The sequence below is a fragment of the Mercurialis annua genome, linkage group LG2 (assembly GCF_937616625.2).
Source record: "Mercurialis annua linkage group LG2, ddMerAnnu1.2, whole genome shotgun sequence".
NCBI lineage: Eukaryota > Viridiplantae > Streptophyta > Magnoliopsida > Malpighiales > Euphorbiaceae > Mercurialis > Mercurialis annua.
The window spans coordinates 44,705,976-44,730,589 of NC_065571.1; the positions used below are offsets into that span (position 1 = coordinate 44,705,976).

A 24,614-nucleotide genomic window follows, 5' to 3' on the forward strand; every position below is an offset into this window, starting at 1 on the left:
AGTATCAATTAGAATGGGACACCCAAAAAGGAAATAGTGTTCAATTAGAATGGGACGGAGGGAGTACAATTTTCATTCATCAAAAATGAAAAGAAAGCTTTTTGAGACTAGACATCATACGTTGGATTGGGAGTAATTTTTCTCGGGTCAGCAATTTTTGGAACTAGACATCATATGAAATTTCCTAAGCAATTCTTTTCTGTTACTAATTATTGAACACAATTCTAAGACACAATTTGTTTTGTATTTATCAGCATGCACCTTGATGAGAAAATAAAAGAAAAAAAAGAATACATAAAATACAAAACCAAAAATTCTACCTTAATCTTAAACCTAATTTGTTATTTAAAATTATGTATAGCCAACAATGGGTTTCCATTCCTCCTCTCTTGACAAATTAGAGGAAGACGCAACAGAATGTAACGATTTACTACTGTTTATCGACATCAACTCGTCGTTAACTCCCGTCATAATCGGCTGTTGCGTGACGACAAGCACCGAGAATCTGAAATCTGAAGTAGATAACATATCTCCCATAATTCCAAGCTCATGACCATCCGTCCATTCTGTTAATCCCATTGAAATTGGAGAATTAGGATCTTGATGCCTACCCACAATTGCTAAATCAATTTCATCTTCTAATGCACATATTTCTTTTATGGTTTCTTCTCCATTTTTCACTTTCGCATGCTTCACTTCAATCTTATTCCTACATTCTCCGCTCGGTAGATTGTCCATCCAGTAATCAAAAACCCCGTCTGCTTCGTTATAATCGAACGAATCGTGCTTGAACAGTACTACCGTGAGGCACACGTCAGGATGAGAAGCTATCCGCCCACTAATCGCTAAAGCTTCACTGTCATCGTCTCCTCCGAAGAAAAACATCCCGATTCTATACAACGAGTAGTCATTTAATACAAACCGGTTCTTTCCGCCAATTTGTTCGCGGTCTATGAGGAGTCCGACAGTGCACGGAGCCATTTCCATGACATTACGATTGATTGTTCGAATCGGAGAACTGGACGATCCTATTTTTCCATCAAAGTTATATTGTTTATGATACGGGATGATAACAATAGTTGTTTTTTTATCCAACGCAACTGTGCATATATCAGCATGCATGGTTTTGTAGGGCGCGACAGCAGTATAACGTTGCACTAAAAAATACCCTTGATTCTGCTTCTCGAGACGATCAAAGGCATTGAAGATTTGAGCTGAGGGGTTATCAGACATTTTGAAATTATTGCTGTCCATTTTGCTATCATAAGGTAAGAGTATTGATGATGCGCGACCTGTAAGTTTTGTTAAATGGAGGACGAAGACTGTAATAGGGCTGAATTTTGTGGGATTAAAGGCTTTGAGAAGATTCAAGATCAATGAGACATTATCTGCAGAATGGATACAAACTAGTACTCGTAATTGATTCTGGTAGCTGGATCCTCGAATGGTTCTTCTGCTGCTCGTTCTATATTTTTTCGCTGGATCGTAAAGATAAGATATAATAGGTCGGGAAAAACCAGATATAATCATCAATGAGACTAGCAGAATGTTGAAGGAATGAGCGTCTAATACCTGCACGAAAATCATTTATACATCAGATCAAACACCTGTTCATCTACCACACATTATGTCTCATCGCTATTAAATCTTCGTATTCTAAGTTTTCATCATATACTAAGATTTTGACTTTTTTACGGTTACTTTGTTTTTGGTCTACTTTGTTAGTTTTACAAGTCCATCGCCATCTTACGAGTGCCCTTCGTAGCTGGTTCATTGTTTTTATAGTTACTCAACTATAAGTCCTTTACAAAACTTGAAAGTTTAGTGACTGAAATGAAAAAACTTAAAAGTTCAATGACCTTCAGAATCAACTACTTCATTTTTTCTATATGAAGAACTATAAAAACCTTTCATTAATGTAAAAATAAATATTTAACTATCAAAATTTAATAAGTAAACCGATAATAACTGTTCTACAATGTATATAATTTAGTAACTACATAAACTTAACTAAAAATATTTAAGTCCAAAATCGAACCAAATCAAAACAAATTTTTATTTTATAATATGAAACTGAGCCAGACCGATTATCAATTTGGTTGAGTTATGTGCTTGGTTCGATTTTTACACACCGCTAGTGGTCATAAATATTATTGATAAAAGTAGAGAAGTGAAGTTGAGTTGTACCTTAGCATCCTTCCAACTGCCATAAATAGCAACCTCAATAATACCTTTGCTACACAAGATTAGAGTAAGACATATAGCTTCCAAGAAATGCACTCGGCAAATAATTGCTGGAATAAAAATTCCCATGAACTTCGACATATACGATACACCAATAAGAATTCTGAGTAACGTATAAGAATTTCCCTTTCTCTTTGATAACACATTCATATTTAACCCACTAATGCCACAAAAAATAGGCAGCAGTAACCCTCGACTAAGCGCATGAAGCCTGTGTTCTATTTCCGTTCCTAGTGGCGGTCCGTCCGGCAAAACTGCTCCCAACACTAAGGGACCGAACAAATATTGCTGTCCGAGAACCTCGGACATTAACGAACAGATAAATACGGACATAAGTATGACAAAGAAATGAATATCACCCATCGGCTGGCCGTATTTTGCGCACCTTGTCACCCATATAATGGCGGGTCGGAAAATGTATACGATCGAAAATAACAAGGTGCAAAAACAAACCACGTACTTTAATCCTTGGTCGTACGATTCATGAAAAGCTTGTTTTGCACCCACGAGTTGTCCCATGAAGAAGCAACTCATGTCATTAATCATCGATACTTTAGCTGCGAATCGTCCGAGTTCCGAGTTAAGGATCTTTAAATCGGCTAGTACACCCGTGATAACCGGAAATGAACTCAGAGAATTTATAATCAAAATGGTGGGAATTGCATGTATTAATGGATCACCTAACATGCTATCCTTAAGCAGTGATTTAAATGTGTAGAATCCCATGAGTAGAGGGCACATAAAACCGGTTACGGCTAGCAATGCCTCGGTCGGACGGGCTTGCCGGATAATGGATGTATCCATCTGTAATGTCAATATAAATAAGTGAAGTACGGCACCTATGTCTGCTAATACGTTAAGCACTACTCTGCCCCCAGATGGAAATAACATCTTAAAAGATGGGAAGTAATACCACATTACTGAGGGACCTAATAGAATTCCTGCCTGGTTTTGACCACATTATGAAACCATTGAGTTAGCAAAAAAAATAAAATATAAGAGATAAGTTTTCTTTTTAAGTTTAAGCATCTAAAAATACCTTTTTTTTTTGTTTATAGCCCCTATATTTAAAAATATTTAGTTTTAGCTCATTTTTTATTTTCAGTTTCAAATCTAATCATTTATTCAAATTGGAGGGAATAAATTTTTAAATATATATTTTTTATTACTTCATATTGTTTTAATTTGCATTTTATCATATAAAAAAATTAAAATTTAAAACAATATGAAAAATATATTTAATCTTTTTTCTACTTTAATTTAAATAAATGGCTAAATTTAAATTGAAAATTAAAAAATAAATTAAAATTGAATATTTTTAAAGGTGGAGCCATAAATGAAAAAAGTCAAGAAAAACAATGGATAGATTCACCATTTTTTTGTTAATATTATTAAAGTTATGGATAGATTCGTCATTTTTCTGTTAATAATATTGAAATAACTTTTAAACAATATTTCTGTTAGTATTATTTAAGTTATAGATAGATTCATTATTTTTCTTTAAAATTATTAGTGCCTAAATTTTAATTGTTATTTCAAGTCAAAGTATTTCATTTTTGTTAAATCAAATTAAGTTGATGTAATCAGTGGCAACAATATTATTCTTCAAATATGTTGCATGCACTGCATTAAAGCGGAAAAGTGACGAATCACTATCGTCTGAAATAAGGTCTCGGGTTTGAGTTTTGTGAATGCAACAATATTATTTTTGAAGCTTATTATGTAATAAAGAAAAAACATATAGAATGATGACATGAAAGCTTACCAAAATTTGGGAATTTAGAGCACTTTGTCGAAGGGGTTTCAACAAAAAATAAACAAGTCTAGAGGAAAGAAAAATGACAGAAATCTGAGCAAGAAGAACAGGGAAGCTATATTCCAAAGGATTCTCTCCCTGCATTATACCACCCATCGGTTTGATCTTGTTCATAAATTGACAGACTATATTCTCTTGAAAGAACGGTCCTGATACGATCCCCTCAGCCACTACCACTCCTTTTACATTTTCCATGATCAAGATCAAGAAAATAAGATTACAAAGCTGTGGTTTCTATGATGGTGTTTGAAGAAAACAAAGAAAAATATGGGAAAATGTGAGTAAAAATGGCTTTTGCAAAAACTTTGAGGAAGAGAGATATTTGGGGAAATAGTTCAATGGTTCATGTCAATGAAAAAGGAAAAAAGTATGAAAATAACAAAAAAAAAAGTATATGTAATGGATACAAAGTTTATATTAAAGGTAAAGCTTCCATAATAAGAGGAGAGATGCATGGCTCCTCTCCGTTCATTTTGGCTTTCTCCTCCTACAATTGATGAATTATTTACTCAAATTAGATTGTTCATTTGATAATGAACTATTTGGATTTTGTTTCTCTTTGCACTAAAATATTTTTGCTTCGAGAAATTTTGAATGTACAATAGCATTGATATGGTTTGGTGTTTTGGAATGATTTATGAATGAAAGTTTAATGATTCGAGCTCAACTGATTCAAATTAATTTTAGGTCTATTTTTTTTTTAAGAATAACTTTTAGGTCTAATTTATTGGGTTAAAATGGTTAATCCAAATCAATTTAATAGTTGAATTATAAGTATCATAAGTCATTCGTGTTGATAAATCACTGAAGCACTAGGAGGTCACCGGGTTACCAAGTCACATAAGAACAGAGAAACACTGAGGTCAGATGGAACGCCATAGGGATTTTCCGGCTGTTTACACCGATGCTCAAGTCAGTACTTTTTAGTGGGGAAAGAAAAAAAAAGAGAAAGAAGTAGAATAATGGTGAAAATATAAGTATTTTAAAATTTTCACTTAAGGTGGTTTATATAGATTTACCCATGTAACCGTTTTGAAGCCCCTTGCTTGATCCCAACTTTCAATTTGCTGAACTGACAAATTATATTATGCCTCGAGTTGTGTGTCAGGTGTGTGTGACGCGGGAGATGTTCTCCTGTGTCAGAGAATCTTATGTGGTCCCTCTAATTGGTTGAGCACACGTGCTTGTCCGAGATATTGTAACTCAGACGTCTCTAGATGGAGTGTTCGGGTTACCTCGAGACGATTTTCAACTCTGGTATCTCGGACATGCTGACGAAATGCACGTTCTAATCTCTGGATTAGTTGCGCGCTTATCTCGGTCAATTTATATATTGTATTCCAATTGTGCCATATTTAACTTAGTGACATTACATATCGGTGAGGTTATTTCGTCATATGGTAGGCTATCTCTATGTTATCACTAGTTCCCCCTTGGTACGTTAGATATTTATTCCTGAGCTGCTGGTATGGATAAGCTTAAGCATGTCAACTTTTGTACTACTACGTAACTCTAATGCCGGTTGTCAATTTTTCCTTGATGTGTTCCTCGAGTACGGTGTGTGACATAAACGAGTCAATAGGACAAGGTATAGTTGTAACTGATGTATCTGAGATGTCGGATGTGGAGTGCCTCTTTGGTTTCCAGCTGTTACTTTTCCATTAAGTCTCATTATTACTTTCGCCACATGTTAACTTTTTCCTTTTAAACGCTCTATTTAATGCATCTTTTGGTTAACTAAGGCATCCAAAATTATTTTTGGTTTTCTCTCCTTTTTTCAGTTATTATCTTCTTGTTCTTCTTTGGTTCACTTCTCACTTTACACTTTTTTTTTCCTTCTGTATTCTCTGAAATTCTTTCCTTCATTTCTGCGAATCCTATTCTTAATTTCTAGTTGCTTGCGCTGTGTGTGGACTCCTTCCCTAATTCCCTGATCTTCAAAGCTTTTCAATTCTTCTTCATCTCCTTTCCATACAATCAATAAGTAAGTTCTTTCAACCGTTTATCAGTTTTCATTATTGTGTTTGTGATTGATGTTCTAGCTAGGGGTGTGCATCGGTCGGTTCGGTCACCGAACCGAACCGAAACCGAATTAACCGAACCTGAAATGTTAGAAAATTCCAAAACCAAAACCGAACCGAATTATATTGAAACCGAACCGAAACCGAACCGAAATAATATTTTGGTTCGGTCGGTTATTTCGGTTAACCGAAATAACCAAATTTTATTAAAATTAATTATGAAAAAATAAAAAATAAAATAAAAAAATAATAATTTAAATACTAATTTATAATTTAAGTACATTTTGAGGGGTTTTAGTAACTAAATTCTAAAAATATTACAAAATTACCTTAACTTTTTTAAAAAAATTACAAAAATAACACAATTAATATATATAATTCGGTTATTTCGGTCGGTTAGGTTAATTCGGAAATTCCATCGTCAAAACCGAACCGAACCGAATTAACCAAACTTTTTAAAAATGAAAACCAAAACCGAACCGAATTAACCAAAAACCGAACCAAATTAAAATTTCGGTTTGGTTCGGTCGGTTAATTCGGTTTTAACCGAATACTGCACACCCCTAGTTCTAGCTTTGTATTAGTTTTGTAATTTTCATTGAATTATGAGCATTTTTCTTGCGTTTGATCTGTTTTGGCTTCAAATGACCTATAGATGTATGCTTGTTTTGCTTGTTATAGTTTTTCCCTATTTTTGACTTGGTTTTTTTGTGTATGTTCTCTCTTGCTTCTGGAATTTATTCTTCATGTTCCTTAATTTTTTTTGTGTTCCTTTGTTTAATCTTTAGCTTTAAGATTGTTCCTTGTATTGTCGTTTTGTTTTAGGCTTTTGATCTTAAATCTCGTCTTTTTTGGGTTTTCCCATACTTTAATAGGTTTTGTACTAACTCCAATATGTCAGATGAACAATCTTCTAACCATGAGGGTGTGGGTTATGAGAGTAGAGAAGGTAGTAATGGTAACCCCACTGAGATGGACCGGGCTTATAACGCCTTAGCTCGGGAGATAGAAAAGTTTCCTGCTACCGTGGCATCCAGATCAACCAATGATGCATGTGAGGCTAACATGGTAACATCTCGGTGTACCAGGCATATATCGACGCCTTAAAGGTAGCCTTTGGTATTCCGGAGGAATACAAACTGTCACTCTTGCCTAAGCATATCCGAGTAAATTATAAACCCTTGGGTCATGCCATGGTGATAACGCATGAGCATTTACAGTCTGTTCTTTGGTTTTCCCTTGATCCGGCTTATGTAGAACTCGGTGCCTTTTACCATATTCCTATAGAAAAATTCCATCCCAACGGCCTAAGCCACTTTACCTCCTTCGTGAAGTTATGTCATAAACACGAAATAGAGTCCTCCATGAAGGTTTGGGTATTACCTCTTCACTCTGGCCGAAAACCACAGCTACGCCTCTATGTGCTACCCCAAAGAGAGGAAAGGCGTTCTAGAAGAGTTACTCGTCGGGGTGACATCTTCTCTAAAATACTGGAAGTCGGACTTCTTCCTGATTACTCATCCCAACAGCTTGAAGGATTTTCCCCACAATTGGATGGATGTGAGGCCAAAAATTACAAAAAGTCAATATAGCACTGGGGTAATAGGGCAAGATGGTTAACCACTTTTTATGACGCTTCACTGGAGGATGGGTCGGCATGCCCCGACTTGTTTTGTCCTTGCGTCCCATTTGATTGGTCATATAGTCTTTGCTTTATTTATCACTTTAAAGTTTATTTGTGCTTTCTCTGTGTTTATATGTCCATTTAATTCTTTCTCAAATTTTCACAAGCGTGTAATGTCGAGTTTTTCTTTTATTTATTTTACAGTGGACAATTTGGACGTTGGTCATTTGACTATCGAGCCCAAGCCCAATGGGAGGAATTCCCGGGCTAAGAAAACAGTGAACCGGCCCCAGGTTCCTAAGCCCTTACTCGGGTCGCCGTGGGTGGAACCATTGAAGTAGGTACTTTGAGCCCCCACATCCCAACCTTGAAGGTTGTTCATCCGAGTAACTCTACATTGGCTCCCTCTCTCGTTCTGTCGGTCAACCAGCAGAACGTCTAAGAGTCTCCTGCCAAAAATGCTCTGGTCATTCTCCTAGACTTGTCCAGCTCTGTGATGGTCCTATTGGGATTCCCATAGGTCCCTATCTTTAGGACTTGGTTGAAGCCCCGACGGCAAAGCGTCATTGCCCGGACATTCGGGCTCAGTTCCTGTCCTTTTCGTTAATGGGCACGGACAATTTTTTAGATCTTTTAGGCGGTCGATTTGCGTGGTGATAAGGCGTAACAACCCATCTCATGTGAGGTTAGGCAACTATATTGTGGCCTATGACATGGGTCGGGTAACCATCATTCCTAATAATTAGGCCACTTACGAGAAATGTGAGCTGAAGGACTTAAGTCTGATGTCTGTCTCCTTGGCCCTCTAGGTACAGTGTCCTTACTTTTATTATAATTTTCCATGATATTCATTTCTTGACCAAGTATGGTGTCTCAAGTTTTCAAGCTGCATAGGTTGCTAATATGGTCGGCATAGCTCGTCGTGATCTCATCTGGCTAGTTCACACTAACCTGCTTAAAGCCAATCTGGCTAGTGATCTAATAGATGAGGAGAGGGACCTGAAGCTGGTAGCTGAGTTAGCCTTGAAGAATCAAGGTGCCGCGATATATGCCTTAGCTTGGAAGCTCGAAGAGGTGGAAACCCGGGTTAAATGAGCTGCGGGTTCAAAGGGTTACCGAGCTGGCCGAGATGGAGCAAATCTAATAACAAATGAGCTTGTTATCAAATGAGCAAACTTCTCTGAAACTTCAACACTCGCTAGAACTGGAGGCGGAAGCTCGGAGGGTAGCCGAGGAAGAGGTGGCTCAACTGAAGGCCACTCAAGACGGTATCTATAAATATTTATGTAAACTGACTTGGGGCATGTTGTCCAAGATAATGGAAATAGCCCGGGTGCATATACGTGATGATGTTGATATTGAGCCCTTCCGGATAGACCTTGCCAAGATTAATGCCAAAGGCAAAGACTTGTCGTAGGAGCCAGAGGAGGAAGAGAGTGAAGAGAAAAAAGATGGCGAGGAGGAGGAATTTTACATGAAGGGTTTGCTAGTAAATGATACTCCTCATACCCTTGATGGGGTTATGGGGGATACCCCTATTAATGTAACGGAAATCGGATCGGATTATGATAAGCTACTCGAGATAAATAATAATCCAAAAATGTAATAGTTTTTGAATAACTCGTTTTAAGTTTTGAATGATACATTTTCTATTTTCTATTTACGGTTTTATTTTGTCTTTCTGTTTTTGTGCTAAGTCCTTTAACTTGAATGTTTATCGGTGCTATTTATATGTACTTTTATATTAGTTGAAATACTTATCTTTTTCCATTTTCCGGTTAAGGTGCTAAACTCAGTTTATTTCTAAGCCTATGTTTTTGTATCAGAATGACACTAAGGGTGAAATGCTCGTGTGACCGCCTTAGGTAGACATCAAGTTTAAAATGCTTCTTTATCAGTGTTAGGTCGACAACAAGGCTATTATGTCTGTTTTTTTGGCATTAGGCCGGTTTCAAAGGTAATATGCATGTTTGCAAGGCTAACATGTCTATTTCCATGGAAAATATGCCTGTTTCTCAACTTTAGGTTGGCTTCAAAGCTAATATGCATATTTACAAGGCTAATATGCATGTTTAAAAGGCTAATATGCTTGTTTCTCGGCTTTAGGCCAGCTTCAAGACTAATATGTCTATTTACAAGGCTAATATGCCTTTCCAAAGCTACTATGTCTATTTCTCGACATTAGGTCGGCTTTAAGGCTAATATGCATGTTCCTCTATAAGATAAGTATACACACATTTTCTTTTTAATTTTTCTTTTATTTGTAAGGCAAAATACTTATGTTTGAGTTTTACAGCACGAACAAACCCAAATATAAGTAAAAAAAACCATTAAACCCCAATTATAAGAACACAATTGACAATATTTGCGAATAACTTGGGCGTTCCAAGTTCTAGGTAGGACTCTGCCCGGCATGTAGGCCAAAGTGTATGCTCCACCTTTTCCCAAATTTGTCACTCTATACGGACCTTCCCAATTAGCGCCGAGTTTTCCTACTCCAGCGTTTTTTTTCCTCAATGTATGCTCGCCTTCGCACCAAATCTCCCACTTGCAAACTTAGCGGTTTAACCCGGTTATCTGGTACTTGGCCATTCCTCGTTTGTAAGATTCTATTCTCATGGAAGCCTGTTCTCTTCTCCCTTGTAGTAAGTCGAGACAGAGTTTGTGACTTTCTTCATTCTTAGCTTCATTAAAAAAATTAAACTCTTAGAGTAGGTTTGCCAATCTCCATAGGAATCATTGCTTCACATCCATATGGCAGTGATAAGGTGTTTCTCAGTTTGAAGTCAAAGTGTAGTTCCAGAAGCCCATAAGACATTGTGGAGCTCTTCAACCCATCTCCCATTGACTTCATCTAGCCTGATCTTTAACTCTTTCAAAATAGTCCAGTGGGTGACTTCTGTCATACAGTTACTCTGCAGATAAGTTGTCAAGGTAAAGCGCAAACCAATATGCAAATTTGAGTAGAATTTCCTGAAATCATGACAATCAAATTGTTTCTCATTATCGGTAATTAGTTACTGGGGCATCCCAAATCTGCAAACTATTTTTCAAAGAAAAAATCCTCTATCCAGACTTCAACACAACCCCTTAATATTTTGCTCCAACATTTTTCTTATTTGGAAATGGTTGATTTTGTTTTAGCTTTGGAAACGAATATTTTCATTTATTACTGACTATTACTGTTTTTATATTCTTTTCTATAAATACTTCATCTTCTTTTCTGTTTTCATACATAGAATAACCCTAGTTTACAACAGCTATTTTTCTTTAGCAAACAGAAAAAATTCTTGAGTAATTATTACAAAAAGAGTGTTATAGAGCTATTATCTCAGTGCAGTGGTAATCATAATTTTGTTGTTTTATCTTACGGACGTCGCTGTTGCTAGTCACCTTTGCACCTCCGAGCTAAGTCGTGAAATGTCTATAAGAAAACAACCAAGTCTGCGAGTCAGCTTCTTCGTGTTTTTTTTTCTACCTGGGACTATGCCAATAGTATTTTGTAATACCCCAAATATTTTAAGGTAATTAATTCGTGCCACGTGTCGTGAATCCCGATAAATTAAGTTAAGAAGACTTTAATTTAATTATGTCGGGAAATTGGAATAATTTTATTAAGCTAATTAGCGGGATTTAAGGAAATAACTTTGAAAATTGATATAAAATAAAATATAAATTCAGTGACGGAAATTATTTCGCCAAAGTCCATGAAATACGTTATAGTATATGTGGTAAAAAATCTCGAGTCAATCGGAGACCTTTTAAATTTTGGACACATATAGGTTTTTAGGCTAAATTGCAACTTTTCAAAAGTTTCAAGGACTAAAGTGCAATTTAGCCAATCATATATAAGAAATGAGATAAGGAAATGAATGATCCAGAAGCCATCAGATCATCATTTTCATTTCTTCGTTTCCTTCGCCGTTCTTACTGTTTTCGTCACTCGATCTCCGTTTCTCGTCCGTTTACGACGTTCTATAGCTCGAATCGATCGTATTTAAACGGGTAACCACGATCCGGTGAGGTAAGAGGAAACTGGACAAAGAGCTCGGGAAACTTGCCATTTCTAAGCCCCAAAGTGTTTTTAGATAAGCGTTTTCTGTGAGTACACTTTAATTACTTATTAATATTCATAAAGTCGCGTATTTTCATCTACAGACGACTATATGAATACTTATATGTTTAATAGTATGTTTGAAAAAGTATATGTATGTATGCTTTGAAAACGATTATTTTCTGTACTGTGTTATTTTAAAAATAATATAAATAGATGAAAAGAACATATATGCTTAAAATACTGAGAAAGGGTTAAGCAATATAAATCGTAATCAAATATCGAATAATATACGAGAATCGAACTAAATATGCACGAGAAAAGTATAGTACATTCCGATATGTGCTATTATTCATATGTTTATAAAGAAACATAGTACGTTTCCATACGTACTTTTAATTATAATGAATATCCATACGTGTGTGTGTTATAGATGTATGTTTGTAGATTGTAATGTACATGTCATGGTCCATAAAGGATCAATACAACAGAATGAAAAATATATAATTAAGTAATAAACGTGAAACAAGAATTGTACGATGATACAGCCAAATATAAGAACTGAGATACAAGGTTGATCTCGGTAGAAGTATCACGAGACCTGTATTTCACCCATTCTTGATAATAGTCCTCGGGACTCATATGAAGATAAAATCAAGCATAATATATCGAGAATCAATGTGAGATAAGAGCAATAATTAAGATATGATATAAGACACATCGGTTGGCATGGGTATCGATGTCAGGTGATTAAAAACACATTGGTTGGCTTTGCTATCGATGTCGGATATGTAAAACACATCGGTTGGCGTTGCTATCGATGTCATATATGTAAAACACATCGGTTGGCTTTACTATCGATGTCAGAAATATGAAGTCAGAGAAATTTAATGAGAAGAATAAAGACAATCAAACTTATAACAGTAAATAAAACATGTCAAGTATGTACGTAGTATAAACGTACATGAGACATAAGAATGAGGCAAGGATATCAAGTACGTTTATAACATAAACGCTTAGTTGATGACACGTACATGACCTATGAAAGTATGAATGAACATACGAAGTATGTTTGGAAGTAAGATCGTATGGAGTATGATCCAAAAAGAATATTTTCTACATAAAGAGGTTTTCAAACGTTTTCACCCTTTATGTAATATTACTTGTAATTATGTGTATTCACTCAGTTTTATACTGACCCCGTTATTACTCAAATTTTTACAGGTTAAGTTAGGTACGATTTGGAGGATGAAGCTTCCGAAGTTTTAATTCTCGGAAGTAGTACGAGTCATGAGACCAAGTTCTCATTCTAGCAAGTCCGCAGTAGTTTAAATTAGGCAGACTCTATTTTGTAAAACGCTTTAACTCTAATTTATATTTCAAATAGGGGTCGTGTATATTTTGATATCATTGTGATATATGAAATATGATTTGATTTGCGAAAAATTTGTACGTATTTTCAGGCTTGCTACGGGTTTTGGAGCTAGCACTCCCATTCCCTAGCGCCGGTTGCGACTCATGATTTTGGGTCGTGACATATTTACTTTGAATATTATTTATAGTTTAATTCATTGTATATATTGTTTATATAATAAACTAGATAAATTTTGATTGGTAATTAATAATCAATTTATATGATAAAAATAGTGTATTTAACTTTCAGAGTACTAAACTATGTGAAAACTTCAAAATGGATATCAAGCAATTTTTCATAATAAAATGGAAACTATATTTAGCGAAATGTTATAAAAGAAGGTCTCCCAATGAAAACCAACCACTATTTCCTAAAATGTCATTTTCCTTCGTCCAATCAATGCCACATCACCATAATAATTCCACATTACTCCGAATAAAAGCTCAATTTACTTCTTTAAATTTATAAACAAGTGTAAAACAACAATTAATTTTTTTATTTACACTATGGTCCAACACTAGACAGTACTGCTACCTCAAACGTTGCCACACCTGCTCAATCGCCTCTTGTTAGACGAACCAGGTTCGTCTGAGGCGAAGCTCATGCTCTTCGTCTGGTTCCTTTGAGATGAAGAGAGCTTCGTCTGAGACGAACTAAACGAAGAGTTTCGTCTTAAAGGAAGATATGTATCTGAGACGAAGCTCTTCGTCACGAAGCTCTTCGTCTAAGCTTCAACTCGGACACATATCTACATTTGAGAAGAAGCTCAGACAAAGAGCTTTGTCTATGCTTCGTCTGAGATGAAGTAACGGGTCTCAAATAAAGAGGCGAGGTAAGGGTGGCGGCGGCTGAAGATGGAGAGAGGGTATAAGTGGAAAAGATGAGGTAATTAATTTTTTTTATGATGTGGCGGGATGATGTGAGATTTTTCAGGTGAAGTTGCACTGAATGGCGTCCATGTCCCAACATGCCATTGTTTTCGGATGGGTGTCCTCCCATTGTAATGTTTTGATAAGTTGAGTAGCCATTTTACAACAAAAGGTTGTTTTTTTTTAATGTTATAACAAAAGGATGTTAGTACATATTTTAAAATTTTCGCATAATTTAGTGCACTCACAAATTCAATACCCGGTAAAAATATTTTACTCATTACTACATTACTTCGTTATGTTTTATAGTATTATGATTTTGCACATGTAAATAAAACAAATGGCTTAATCATCGAAAAATATCATATTTTTTCAATTTTTTAGTTTATGGACGAAACTTTCAAAATTATCAATTTTATCTATTTTTCAATTCAGTTTCAAATGTAATTTCTTTAAGTTGGAGTAAATAAAATTCAAATATATCTTTCATATTTGAATTTTTTGACGACAAATAGACAAATTTTAATAGGATGAAATAATAAGAAAGTTATATTTGAATATATTTTTCAGTATAATTTGAACAAATGACTACAATTAAATTTTAAAAAATGGGCTAAAATTGACGATTTTAAAAATTTGGTCATAAATAAAAAAAAATTAAAAAAATGGGATATTTTAAAAGAACTAAGCCAAAAGAAATTCACTTTTAGCATTCTATTGTGTTTTCCTAAACTAATAAAAACAATAACGGAAACGAAGCTCATAAAATTGAAGCTGGTTGTAGCAACAAAACTGAATGTATTACTAAAGTCTATTCACAATGAATAATACTATTGAGAATGAGGCAATTCTTGACTCCCAATACTATTTATGTACCTCTCAGTCAGATTCTCTTCAGGGTCACGCATCCCCCATACTCTTGTTTGTTGCTGCACTACCAAAATCAAAGACCCCAGTTTACAATCTGTACCGGCAACTGCCTCTCCTACCGCACCCAACTCTTTATCATCGTTCCAGTTCCGAAGATCCGACATCAACGTCGAGTCTCCATGTCCCTTCCCGACGATTACAAGGTCGTAAGCATTCTCCATTGTTCCGATAATTGAAACAACTTCTATACTGTCCCTCACCACCTCCTCTATGTAAGTAGCACGCTCGTTCCACTGGGCGTTGAATCTGAAATCATCCAAGATCTCGCAGTCAAGCATCTTGCTTCGTGCAGTGCCTTCTGTTACGGGTACTGATGTTTTGAAATATAGAAGAGTGACTAAAACATGTGGATGCTTCAACATACGTCCCGCGTAGGCTAGGGCCTCTCTGTCATCTGCACCCCCGAAGAATAGTACAACAACTCGAAAAAGAGATGTCTCCAAGAATGAGAATGGTGGTTTTCTTGGGTCCCGTCGATCAACAAGGATCCCAACAGAGCAGGGAGCCTTGTCTAGCACATTTCTGTTAAGGTGTTTGTATCCGTGATAAGAGTCTACCATTTTGCCGTTTACCAAGAGTCTGTGGAATGGCATGATTATAAAAGATATCCTGTGCTCTAGTGCAAGTGAACACACGTCATTATGCATAGTTGCACTAGGTGAAATGCCCTTATAGCAATTCACGGTGACATGACCACTGCTTTCTTGTTCATATCTGGTGAATGCAGTGAAGATTCTTTCGGAATGAGTTGGACATGGAGATGGTTTGTCTCGTGGGCGGTGCGGAATCAATAGGGAAGAGGCACGTCCCGTAAGCTTAATGAGGTGGAGGATAAATAAACTGATAGGCTCTTCCTTGGTAGGGTTGGAGGCATTAAGGATGGTCGACACTGTCTGTACATTGTCTTGGCTATGGATGCAAGCAAGAATACGTAGTTCTTGATTCCGACGATGGTGTTGTATTGTCCTCCTTCTGTAGGCCAGGAACCTCTTTGAAGGATCATACAAGGTTTTCACAAGAGGCGAGATTACTCCTGTTAAAGCCACCATAGAGATCATCATAATCGCAAAGAACTCATCATTCATTACCTGCACATTAATGAAATTATTGCTATCGATCAAGCATATAAACAAATCATGTTCTGTGTTTCTGGTAATCATATAGTATACTAAGTTATTGCCATGAAACACTCATTTGTATGCATTGACAATGATGTCAAACTATGTTGAATTATTATCATTTTCACAAATACTTTCGAAACTCAGAAACTCTATATTTAAAATATATTCTTGCAAAATATGTCATTTCGCAGCTTCATGTTTCGGCTTTTTTTCCATTTCTAATTTTTAGTTCCATGGTCCTTAGATTTTAAACAGTCAAATCGAGCACGAGATATAAGGTATAACTACTTACATTGTCTGTCCTCCAATCATTTAGTAGAATAAGTTCAACAATGCCTCTGGAATTCATAATAAGGCCAAGAGAGAGGGCGTCTCTGAACGGTATTCGACAAAACAGAGGCGGCAACATTGCGCCTAGAAGTTTTCCGAAGAAGCCAACTAACACAACCAACTGAATTGCACCCACAGTCTTCCACTTTTGTATAGTAAAAACATTTGTCTTCAATCCACATAGAGTGAAAAAGATAGGTGTTAACAATACCGACACAAAACAATCAAGCCTTTCTACTAACGCAGCTCCTAAGGGCGGTCCATCCGGTATGACCAAGCCTACAAGGAACGATGAGATCAAAGCATCTATACCGATAACTTCACCGATGAATACGCAACACATCAATGCTACAAGGGCAACAAAAGTATAAATTTCCTTTACGGGTTTCCCTTCCGGAGTCTGTCGAACAGCCCACAATGCTGCCGGACGAATTCCAAATACAATAAGGCTCAGAAGAAGAACCACCGAAAAGAAAGACCCGATCGATGTTTTTATCGATTTTGCCAAAGCAATATCTGCTACATAACTCATTGACATGGTGAGCCAGAAACACAGGTCACATATCATCGAAGAAGAACTAGCAAGGCGTCCCATTTCAGAATTAAGAATCCTCAATTCAGTTAAAAACGTTGCAATAACCGGAAAAGCTGTTAAGGACTGCAACTTTACAACTAGATGAAGCATCTTACAGGTAGGTTGACTCAGTGAGAGTAAATGGCAGAGGATTAATCTAACAAAAGCTGCCAATCCATAAGGAATTAAGAAAGCAAAAGTTCCAATGGCAAATACTCTTCTACCTGATCTAAATATGATTGTTGGGTCTGTTTTTACCCCTACCAGAAACAGAAATAACATGAAACCGAAGATTGATAGAGTTTCCAGAATTGTTCTTCCCTTTGATGGAAACACTTTTTCTGCAAAATTCAAGTTATGCCCAAGAATTGTAGGACCCAGAATTACACCACCCTGATGAACACAAAATCATCATCAGATATAATATCTTCACCATTTGTTTCGACCCAGATCCATATTCTTCAATTAATTACTAGGTAGCACAGACATTTCATTCAATCAACATCATGTGCCTGTCCCGTTTCGGAAACGTTTCAAGACACGAAATTTCATCTTTTACATATAACTTTAAAATAACACCGTCTCTCCGTGTGAAATGTCATTTTTTACATAGAAAATTTCCAAATGTTTCCATGTCCATGCTACTTAGATTAATTCAAAGAAAACACACATACCCACAAACAAGTTTTTCAAAAAAAATGCATGAATTAATCAATAACATGAAAAAGAAGATCTTACCAGGATTTGAGAGACGATAGAAGGCTGGCCAAAGGGCCTTAGAACAATGTAAATGGAGCGTGTGAAGATGGAGAAGAGAGACAATTGGAAAAGCAAGAGAGGCAGAGAAAAAGAAAGAGGATCGTCGCCGAACCAGTATCCTTTGGAGCTGATTTTACCAACAACCTGGCACACGAATGAACCTCCGATTCCGAGTCCACGATCGGCGAAACTAATTCTTTGAGGTGCATGCATGGACGACGATGCATTATTTGACTGCGACATTTTTGTCGAAAAAAGATTCGTAGAAAATATAAAGAGGAAAATATTATTGAAGGAAAATGGAGGAGGTGAAGGTGGGAGGCCATTTTACAGAGAATGAGAAATGGATGGTTGGGAGAATAGGGTGATGGCGAAATTGGAAAACACAACTCATTACAAAAGATAATACCAATTTATTACGTAAATCTAAACTCAACGAGCCTCACAGTTTATGAGATGGCTTATTCGAAAGTTAATGAATTGGACTTATTTGGGTAATTTTCTATAATGGTCCCCAAACTTTATCCTTTGCAGATTACCGAACTATCAATCTATTTCAAAAAGGTAACCGAACTTTCAATTTATTTCAAAAAAAATTATCAAGCTATCGATTTATTTCGAAAGGAATATTGAACTTTCATTTATTTCAAAAAGTTTACCGAACTTTCAATTTATTTCAAAAAAGTTATCAAGCTATCAATTCATTTCGAAAAAGGAAATTGTACTTTCATTTATTTCTAAAAGGTTATCAAATATTAATTTTTTTAATTAATAAAAAAAATTATGATTAAATTGAGGATTTATATACGTGTAGTTTATGTGGCGAATAATTACTTTAAAATTGTCTCGTATGAATGTTTAGTATCCTTTTTGTAATAAATTAATAGTTTTGATAATTGAAACAAATCAAAGTTTGTATCCTTTTTGAAATAAATTGAAAGTTCGGTAATTTTTTTGAAATAAATCAAAGTTCGGTAACATTTTTGAAATAAATTAATAGTTCGGTACCATGCAAAATATGTAACTCCTGGATTTTTATATAATATTTCAGATGTTCATGTCGTCTATTTTTTATTATATTGTTAATATTTGCTAATGTGTTATGTGATCTAATGGTGATTTAGTGATATACGAGGGTCAAAAAGGTTCAGACTGAATGTTAGTGATACTATTAGGTTAGGCGAAAAAACCCTAGCCGCCTATCAACTATGATGTGAGATGGCCGTTCAAAGTATGTGACCCTCTTTTCGATCTCAATCTGCATGGATGGTGGCTTGTCACTTCAGCCATGGTGATCTCTTTCGATGCCCAAAGGTTGTCTCTACCGCAACAATCAAAACAGCGACTGCAGATTTTACAAAGACAAGTAGTCAGCAATGGCGCTGAAAATAGAATTCTTTCCACGTTCAAAGCAGCATATGTGAACTCTGATAACATTGACAAAATAGAGTAATTGCTATGAACAATCATTGTGCTACAGAGATTGGTAATAAACCAAAACATACATATGCTAATATGGTTAACCAACTTCCAAAGGTTTTGTCTTCACCTACTTCGACAATAACAAATGTTGGCGTTTGTTTTGCAATAAAAGTTTCGCAACAAGCTTTTAACAAAAGATTAGAACTATGTAACAAATTTTGAGGTTTGATAGGTGAAATGTTAAGTTTAGGGAGTAGATGGATAAAAAGGTACAAGTTCAGGGGTCAATCTATGTATTAAACATGTATGTGTATTAGGAAATTAACTTGTAGAGATGTTGTAACTTTAGTACTTGAACCTCCACTTTTAGATATACCACATCAATTAGAAAATATGATTTAGGATGATACAGAAAGGGTTCGAAAGAGAAACTGTAGAGCTAATATGATCAGGGGTTTATTTAGGACAGTTTGTGATGGTCCATTATTGCTAGAATGATATGGCATAGATAGTAAGGGGCAACAGGTGGAGGAGATAGATTGAGGTGGGAAATAGTGCGGGGCAAAAAAAGGCTAATGAAAAGGACCATGTGAGTAGGGCTGAGCAAGAACCGAACCAGACCGAAAAACCGAACCGAACCGAACCGAACTTTGTTGTTTGGTTCGGTTTTTCGGTGAAAACGGTTTGGTTCGGTTCCTACTTTAGGTGAAGTTCGGAGTTCGGTGTTCGGTTCGGTTTGGGTGTTTTGAAAACCGAAAAACCGAAAAAACCGAAGTTTAATATAAAATATATAACTTTTTTAAAAATAATATACATATATACTCATATTTATATGTTTTTTGTATTTATATCTTTATTATTGTTGATATATGAATTAATAATTGTTATTTAAACATATATAAAAGTATATTAGACTCTAATTTATTTAATATTTGAATTAATTTTAATAAAAAATAAAAAAAATAATTAAATTCGGTTTTAACCGAACCGAACCGAACCGAACCGAAATATTTCGGTTTGATTCGGTTCGGTTTTTTTACTTCCAAACTAAAAGTTCGGTTCGGTTCGGTTTGGAAATTTTCCAAACCGAAAAAACCGAAAATTTTCCCACCGAACCGAACCGACCGATGCTCACCCCTACATGTGAGGCACATTGAAAGGCTATTAGAGGGGCACAGTGATGGGCCATTTTAGGGGCATAATGAGGGGCAACTTGGCTAGAAAAATCAGGGACTTAGTGATAGGCATCCTCAAAGCCCAATTGAGTGGTTCTTTGAGGAGAAAATTGTGTTGACTGAAGTGCAGCTTGAGGTGTAAACTAAGAGGCAGCCTGAGGTGAAAACTGAAGGGCAGTCTGAGGTGGAATATAAGGGCCATCCTGAAGTGAATGAAGCATTATTTGAGGAGCAGTTTGAGGAGGCAGTCCTGGATAATGATATTGATTACAATGTAAATGACTACATTGTAGACCCAGACTACGACATTATTGATGTGGATTTAGAACTTGTAGGAAAGCTGGATCGAGATAATTATGGAGTTTTTTAAAATTTGCCAGAATATAAAAAGTGTCAGAATTAGACAATTTTTAGGTCTAATTTGAGTGGAAATAGACCAATAAACAAAACCCATTAGCTTTTCTATGAGCCCAAACACTTTAAGGCCGAATTCCTTTGTTTGGACCTCCAAAATGGCATTTTTTTAATTACGGCTGATTTAGACTTTTATTAATTTATTTCCAGTTATGCCCCGTGTAGGGTTTCTGTATTGTTTCACTATTTAACCAACTTTATGAGTTGTTGGAGGTAGTTTTTAGTTTTGGATATTTTGAGATGTGATTGTTTATTTTCCAAATATCGGTATTCTCTGAATTTCTAGTATTCTTCTTATCAAATCAATAGATTTTAGAAGCTAATTGTTGGCATTATTTTGCAATGAACAACATTTAATTATCTTGTTCTTTATTGTGACTTTCGCTACATCAATTATGGATGATTATGATGATGATCTAATGTCCAGTTTAAGACCTATTAATGTTGGTGTAGGCCTAGATCAAATTGAACAAGATAAGGGGGTTGTAAAGGGTGCATGCACAAGATGTGGACATTGAACAAGGTGACGATGTATTGATGCAGAATGGAGATGGAAGACATAGAGGCAGGATTCAAACATTGTAACTGATGGGGTAGATAAAATAATTCATCATGAGATTGACGATGATGATTCGGATTACCTTTCATCCGATGACTACAAATCAGCATCATACTTAGAAAGAAAGGGGAATGGGAAAAAGTTCCATTTTTTTAATATTGATACAAATTTTAAGAATCCATACTACTTTATAATAGGGATGATTTTCATTCATTAGGAGGAGTTTAAAACGGCTTCTAATTAAGTGTTTTTTTTCCTAAAAATATTAAAATCGAGGTGAGGTGCAACTGCTTCTTGGATGGTGGGTTTTGGGTTTATGCATCCAATTTTTTTCCATCAAACCGAAATGACAAGGCATTTTAAGTGGGGTCATTTAACTTGGACCACACTTGTGCTAAAGGAAAAAAAATTCACATGACAAATGCTTACCTGGTAAAAAATTCTTAGAAAAGTTTAGAATGGACCCTAAATTAAAATTTAGGAACATCAGTGATAAAAGACTCTAGAGTCAGGGACAGTAAGTGATTATAATCCCCTTTTCCATGTAAACTCCTTGACCACCTACTATCGATTTTTATCTTCAATAATCACCAGACTCTTTAAATATCGATATCGTCGTAGCCAGCCTCACCAACAAAAGCAGCCATCATTGCAAGCCTCACTCGCGAACATATGTCTTCATTAGCCTCACCAACGAACAATCATCAATGTTTTCAGCCTCACCCACGAACAATCATTATTGTTATTAGCCTCACAAGAAAACAGTCGCCTTAGCCACCCTCACCAGCAAACAATTATATCATGTAACAAGCCATAAAAAGTCCTAACTTTTTGTAGTTCTAATAGATCTAAGGTGCTAAAATAAATTTTTTGTAGCATATATTCATTGGTATGCTTTCTTACAATCAACTACACCATGGAAATCAAATGCTCGACACTTTTTGGCATATGCTCAATAACATTATTTGTGGTCTAAGTAGTATTTGTTGATTATCTATATGAGTCCCAATCTTAGATTATACACCCTGATTAGCACTACCCCTGCACGTTGACCTTTGTTTATCTTGTTGGCCAACATCTTGCTATTGTAAATTCCTACCTCTACCTCTTTGCGGAGATACCCTATACAAAATCGTCGTGAATTGAAAATATTATCTACATAATCATTTTTCAAGGCTCTAAATACAAAATTGGGAAATTAAACTATGTAGGTCACTAGACTTTTCCTAAAAATTGAAAGGTCATTAAATAAACTTTTCTTACAAAATGGTCACTGAACTATACCTTTTATTACAAAAAGGTTCGCCCATATAAAATTGTACCGTTTTCACGTAAAAACATAACTTTTTTGCTTATGTGGCAAACCGAAATTACAAAAAGGGACATAGTTCGGTGATCTTTTATAATAAAATGTATAACCCAGTGCCTTTTTTGTAATTTACAAAAAGTCTAGTGTTTATTTGTAACAGCATATATATTTTTCTAACGAAAGGTATAATCCAGTGACAATTTTGTAAGACGAAATTATTTATTGACTTCTTATAATTTAAGAAAAGCTTAGTGATCTATAGAGTTTAATATTCTATAAAATTGTCACACCTAAACTAACTGAGCACGAGATGAACTTTAATTGATTTTTTTATGGAAATAAACATACTTAAAATCCATATTTGTTTTATTTTAAATTAAATTCAAAACTAAGATTACAAAACAATAAAGTAGAGAGAGAAATGCAGAAAATGACAAAAAAAGGAGTAAGTAAGGTGAAAAGACAGCCTTTAATACACCATGAAGAAAATCTCAAGAGACGAGGCGACATGGGCAAGTAACCATCAAAGAAAAGGGAATAATAACAAGCGTTCAATTTTCAGAACAGCTGAAACATGATGAAAGGAAAACAGTTATATGGAAATAGAAGACGGAGTATAAATACTACCACAAGTAAAAGGCAAAACGCCTGAGAGAAGAGGCAAAAAGCAAGGAAGGGCCTCCCCTTTTAGAAGGAACGAACAAATCAGGCCACTTTCCCACCTTCGAGGTCATTTCTGGGCTGAAAAACATTCCAACCTCGAATGACCTCCCAGATCTGAGAAATAGTAACTTGAAAGCAAAAGCTCAGGAAAACACCCCATCAACAAGTCGAATTAAGAGAGCGTTCCATACAAAAGCATGAAAGAATCTAGTTTACTTTCCACGTTCTTATAGATGATAGAGGAGCGGAACAAAACTCTAAGAGATCGGTTATCTCTGAGAACGGTGAAAGGAACCCAATTCTTAAGAGGCTGATAACATATTCCCCGAGTGACACTCCAACGCCCAAGAACATGACAAATAGTATGCAAAAAGAAGAAAAGAAAAGGCAAACGACACTCAAAGCTTTTGAAGAGGTCCGAAAATATCCCAAGGAGCGCACGTACGTTCGAGAACCCAATCAAACGGGGAAATTAAGAATGAACCATGCGCTACGACCCAAAAAAACTTGCATCAAAAAGAGACTTAGGTATAAATCCTAACAGATGCAAACTGGGGGGATTAATAATGGAACACCATAAAAACTAAAAGTCTCACATCGCTAAAGAGAGAGGCCATGCGGAAAAACCTATAAAAAGGTAACATTTTTCCTTCTTTAGATACGTGCATTTACTACCATCGAATGGATATCCTACTAACGTTATCATCAGAGTGAATTCAGGGCACAAAGCCCAAAGTTCACCGTTTTCGATCTACTCTTATTCACCTTATTCTGGAGATCCGGCATAGTCACGAACCTACCAAACTAGACCTGCTTCGTTGAATCTCACTGTACCTCCATATCCATCAATAACCTTATGAAAAGGTTACGCATGTCATTATGATAAAGCTATGATAACATTATGATAAAGTATGTAAAAATATTTTACATTATACGATTATGATAATATTATAATATAGTTATATGATAACGTTATGATAAGATTATGATAAAGGTTATGATAAAGATTATATGATAAATTACGTAAAATATTTATACACTATATAGTTATAATAATATTATGATCCAATTATGATAATATTATAATATGATTATGATAAAGGTTATGATAAGGTACATAAAATAATTTTGCATATAATAATATTATGATAAAGTTAATGATAAAATATTAAAATAATTTTGGATAATTAAGGTTATATATGATAATGTTATGATAATAGAATAAAATTATTAACTTTTAAACATGAAGAGTAAAAACATAAAATTATAAAAAATGTGAGATTTTTTTCGTGCGGAAGTGAAAGAACATAAATATT

The 24,614-nt window shown here is 35.4% G+C and overlaps 2 protein-coding genes across 2 annotated transcripts; both read right to left on the minus strand.

The window, feature by feature from the left end:
- Positions 1-279: 279 nt before the first annotated feature.
- On the minus strand, positions 280-4,422 carry LOC126667451 (cation/H(+) antiporter 14-like). Its single transcript, XM_050360425.2, has 3 exons — positions 4,010-4,422; positions 2,188-3,189; positions 280-1,572 (listed from the first exon to the last, which is right to left on the minus strand). The coding sequence occupies exons 1-3, from the start codon at positions 4,253-4,255 to the stop codon at positions 352-354; spliced, it is 2,469 nt and encodes an 822-aa protein (XP_050216382.1). The 5' UTR covers positions 4,256-4,422; the 3' UTR covers positions 280-351.
- Positions 4,423-14,792: 10,370 nt separating this feature from the next.
- Positions 14,793-18,181, minus strand: LOC126667535 (cation/H(+) antiporter 15-like). The gene is made up of 3 exons (XM_050360526.2): positions 17,736-18,181; positions 16,386-17,390; positions 14,793-16,060 (listed from the first exon to the last, which is right to left on the minus strand). The coding sequence occupies exons 1-3, from the start codon at positions 17,997-17,999 to the stop codon at positions 14,873-14,875; spliced, it is 2,457 nt and encodes an 818-aa protein (XP_050216483.1). The 5' UTR covers positions 18,000-18,181; the 3' UTR covers positions 14,793-14,872.
- Positions 18,182-24,614: the final 6,433 nt, after the last annotated feature.

Excerpts from the sequence above, each read along its gene's own strand:
- LOC126667535 (XM_050360526.2), bottom strand. The coding sequence starts at position 17,999 with ATGTCGCAGTCAAATAATGCATCGTCGTCCATGCATGCACCTCAAAGA. Across the intron at positions 17,391-17,735 it reads CTATCGTCTCTCAAATCCTG|GGTGGTGTAATTCTGGGTCC; the intron begins GTAAGATCTTCT and ends TGTGTTCATCAG. Across the intron at positions 16,061-16,385 it reads ATGATTGGAGGACAGACAAT|GTAATGAATGATGAGTTCTT; the intron begins GTAAGTAGTTAT and ends ATTAATGTGCAG.
- LOC126667451 (XM_050360425.2), bottom strand. The coding sequence starts at position 4,255 with ATGGAAAATGTAAAAGGAGTGGTAGTGGCTGAGGGGATCGTATCAGGA. Across the intron at positions 3,190-4,009 it reads CTCTAAATTCCCAAATTTTG|GCAGGAATTCTATTAGGTCC; the intron begins GTAAGCTTTCAT and ends GGTCAAAACCAG. Across the intron at positions 1,573-2,187 it reads GCAGTTGGAAGGATGCTAAG|GTATTAGACGCTCATTCCTT; the intron begins GTACAACTCAAC and ends ATTTTCGTGCAG.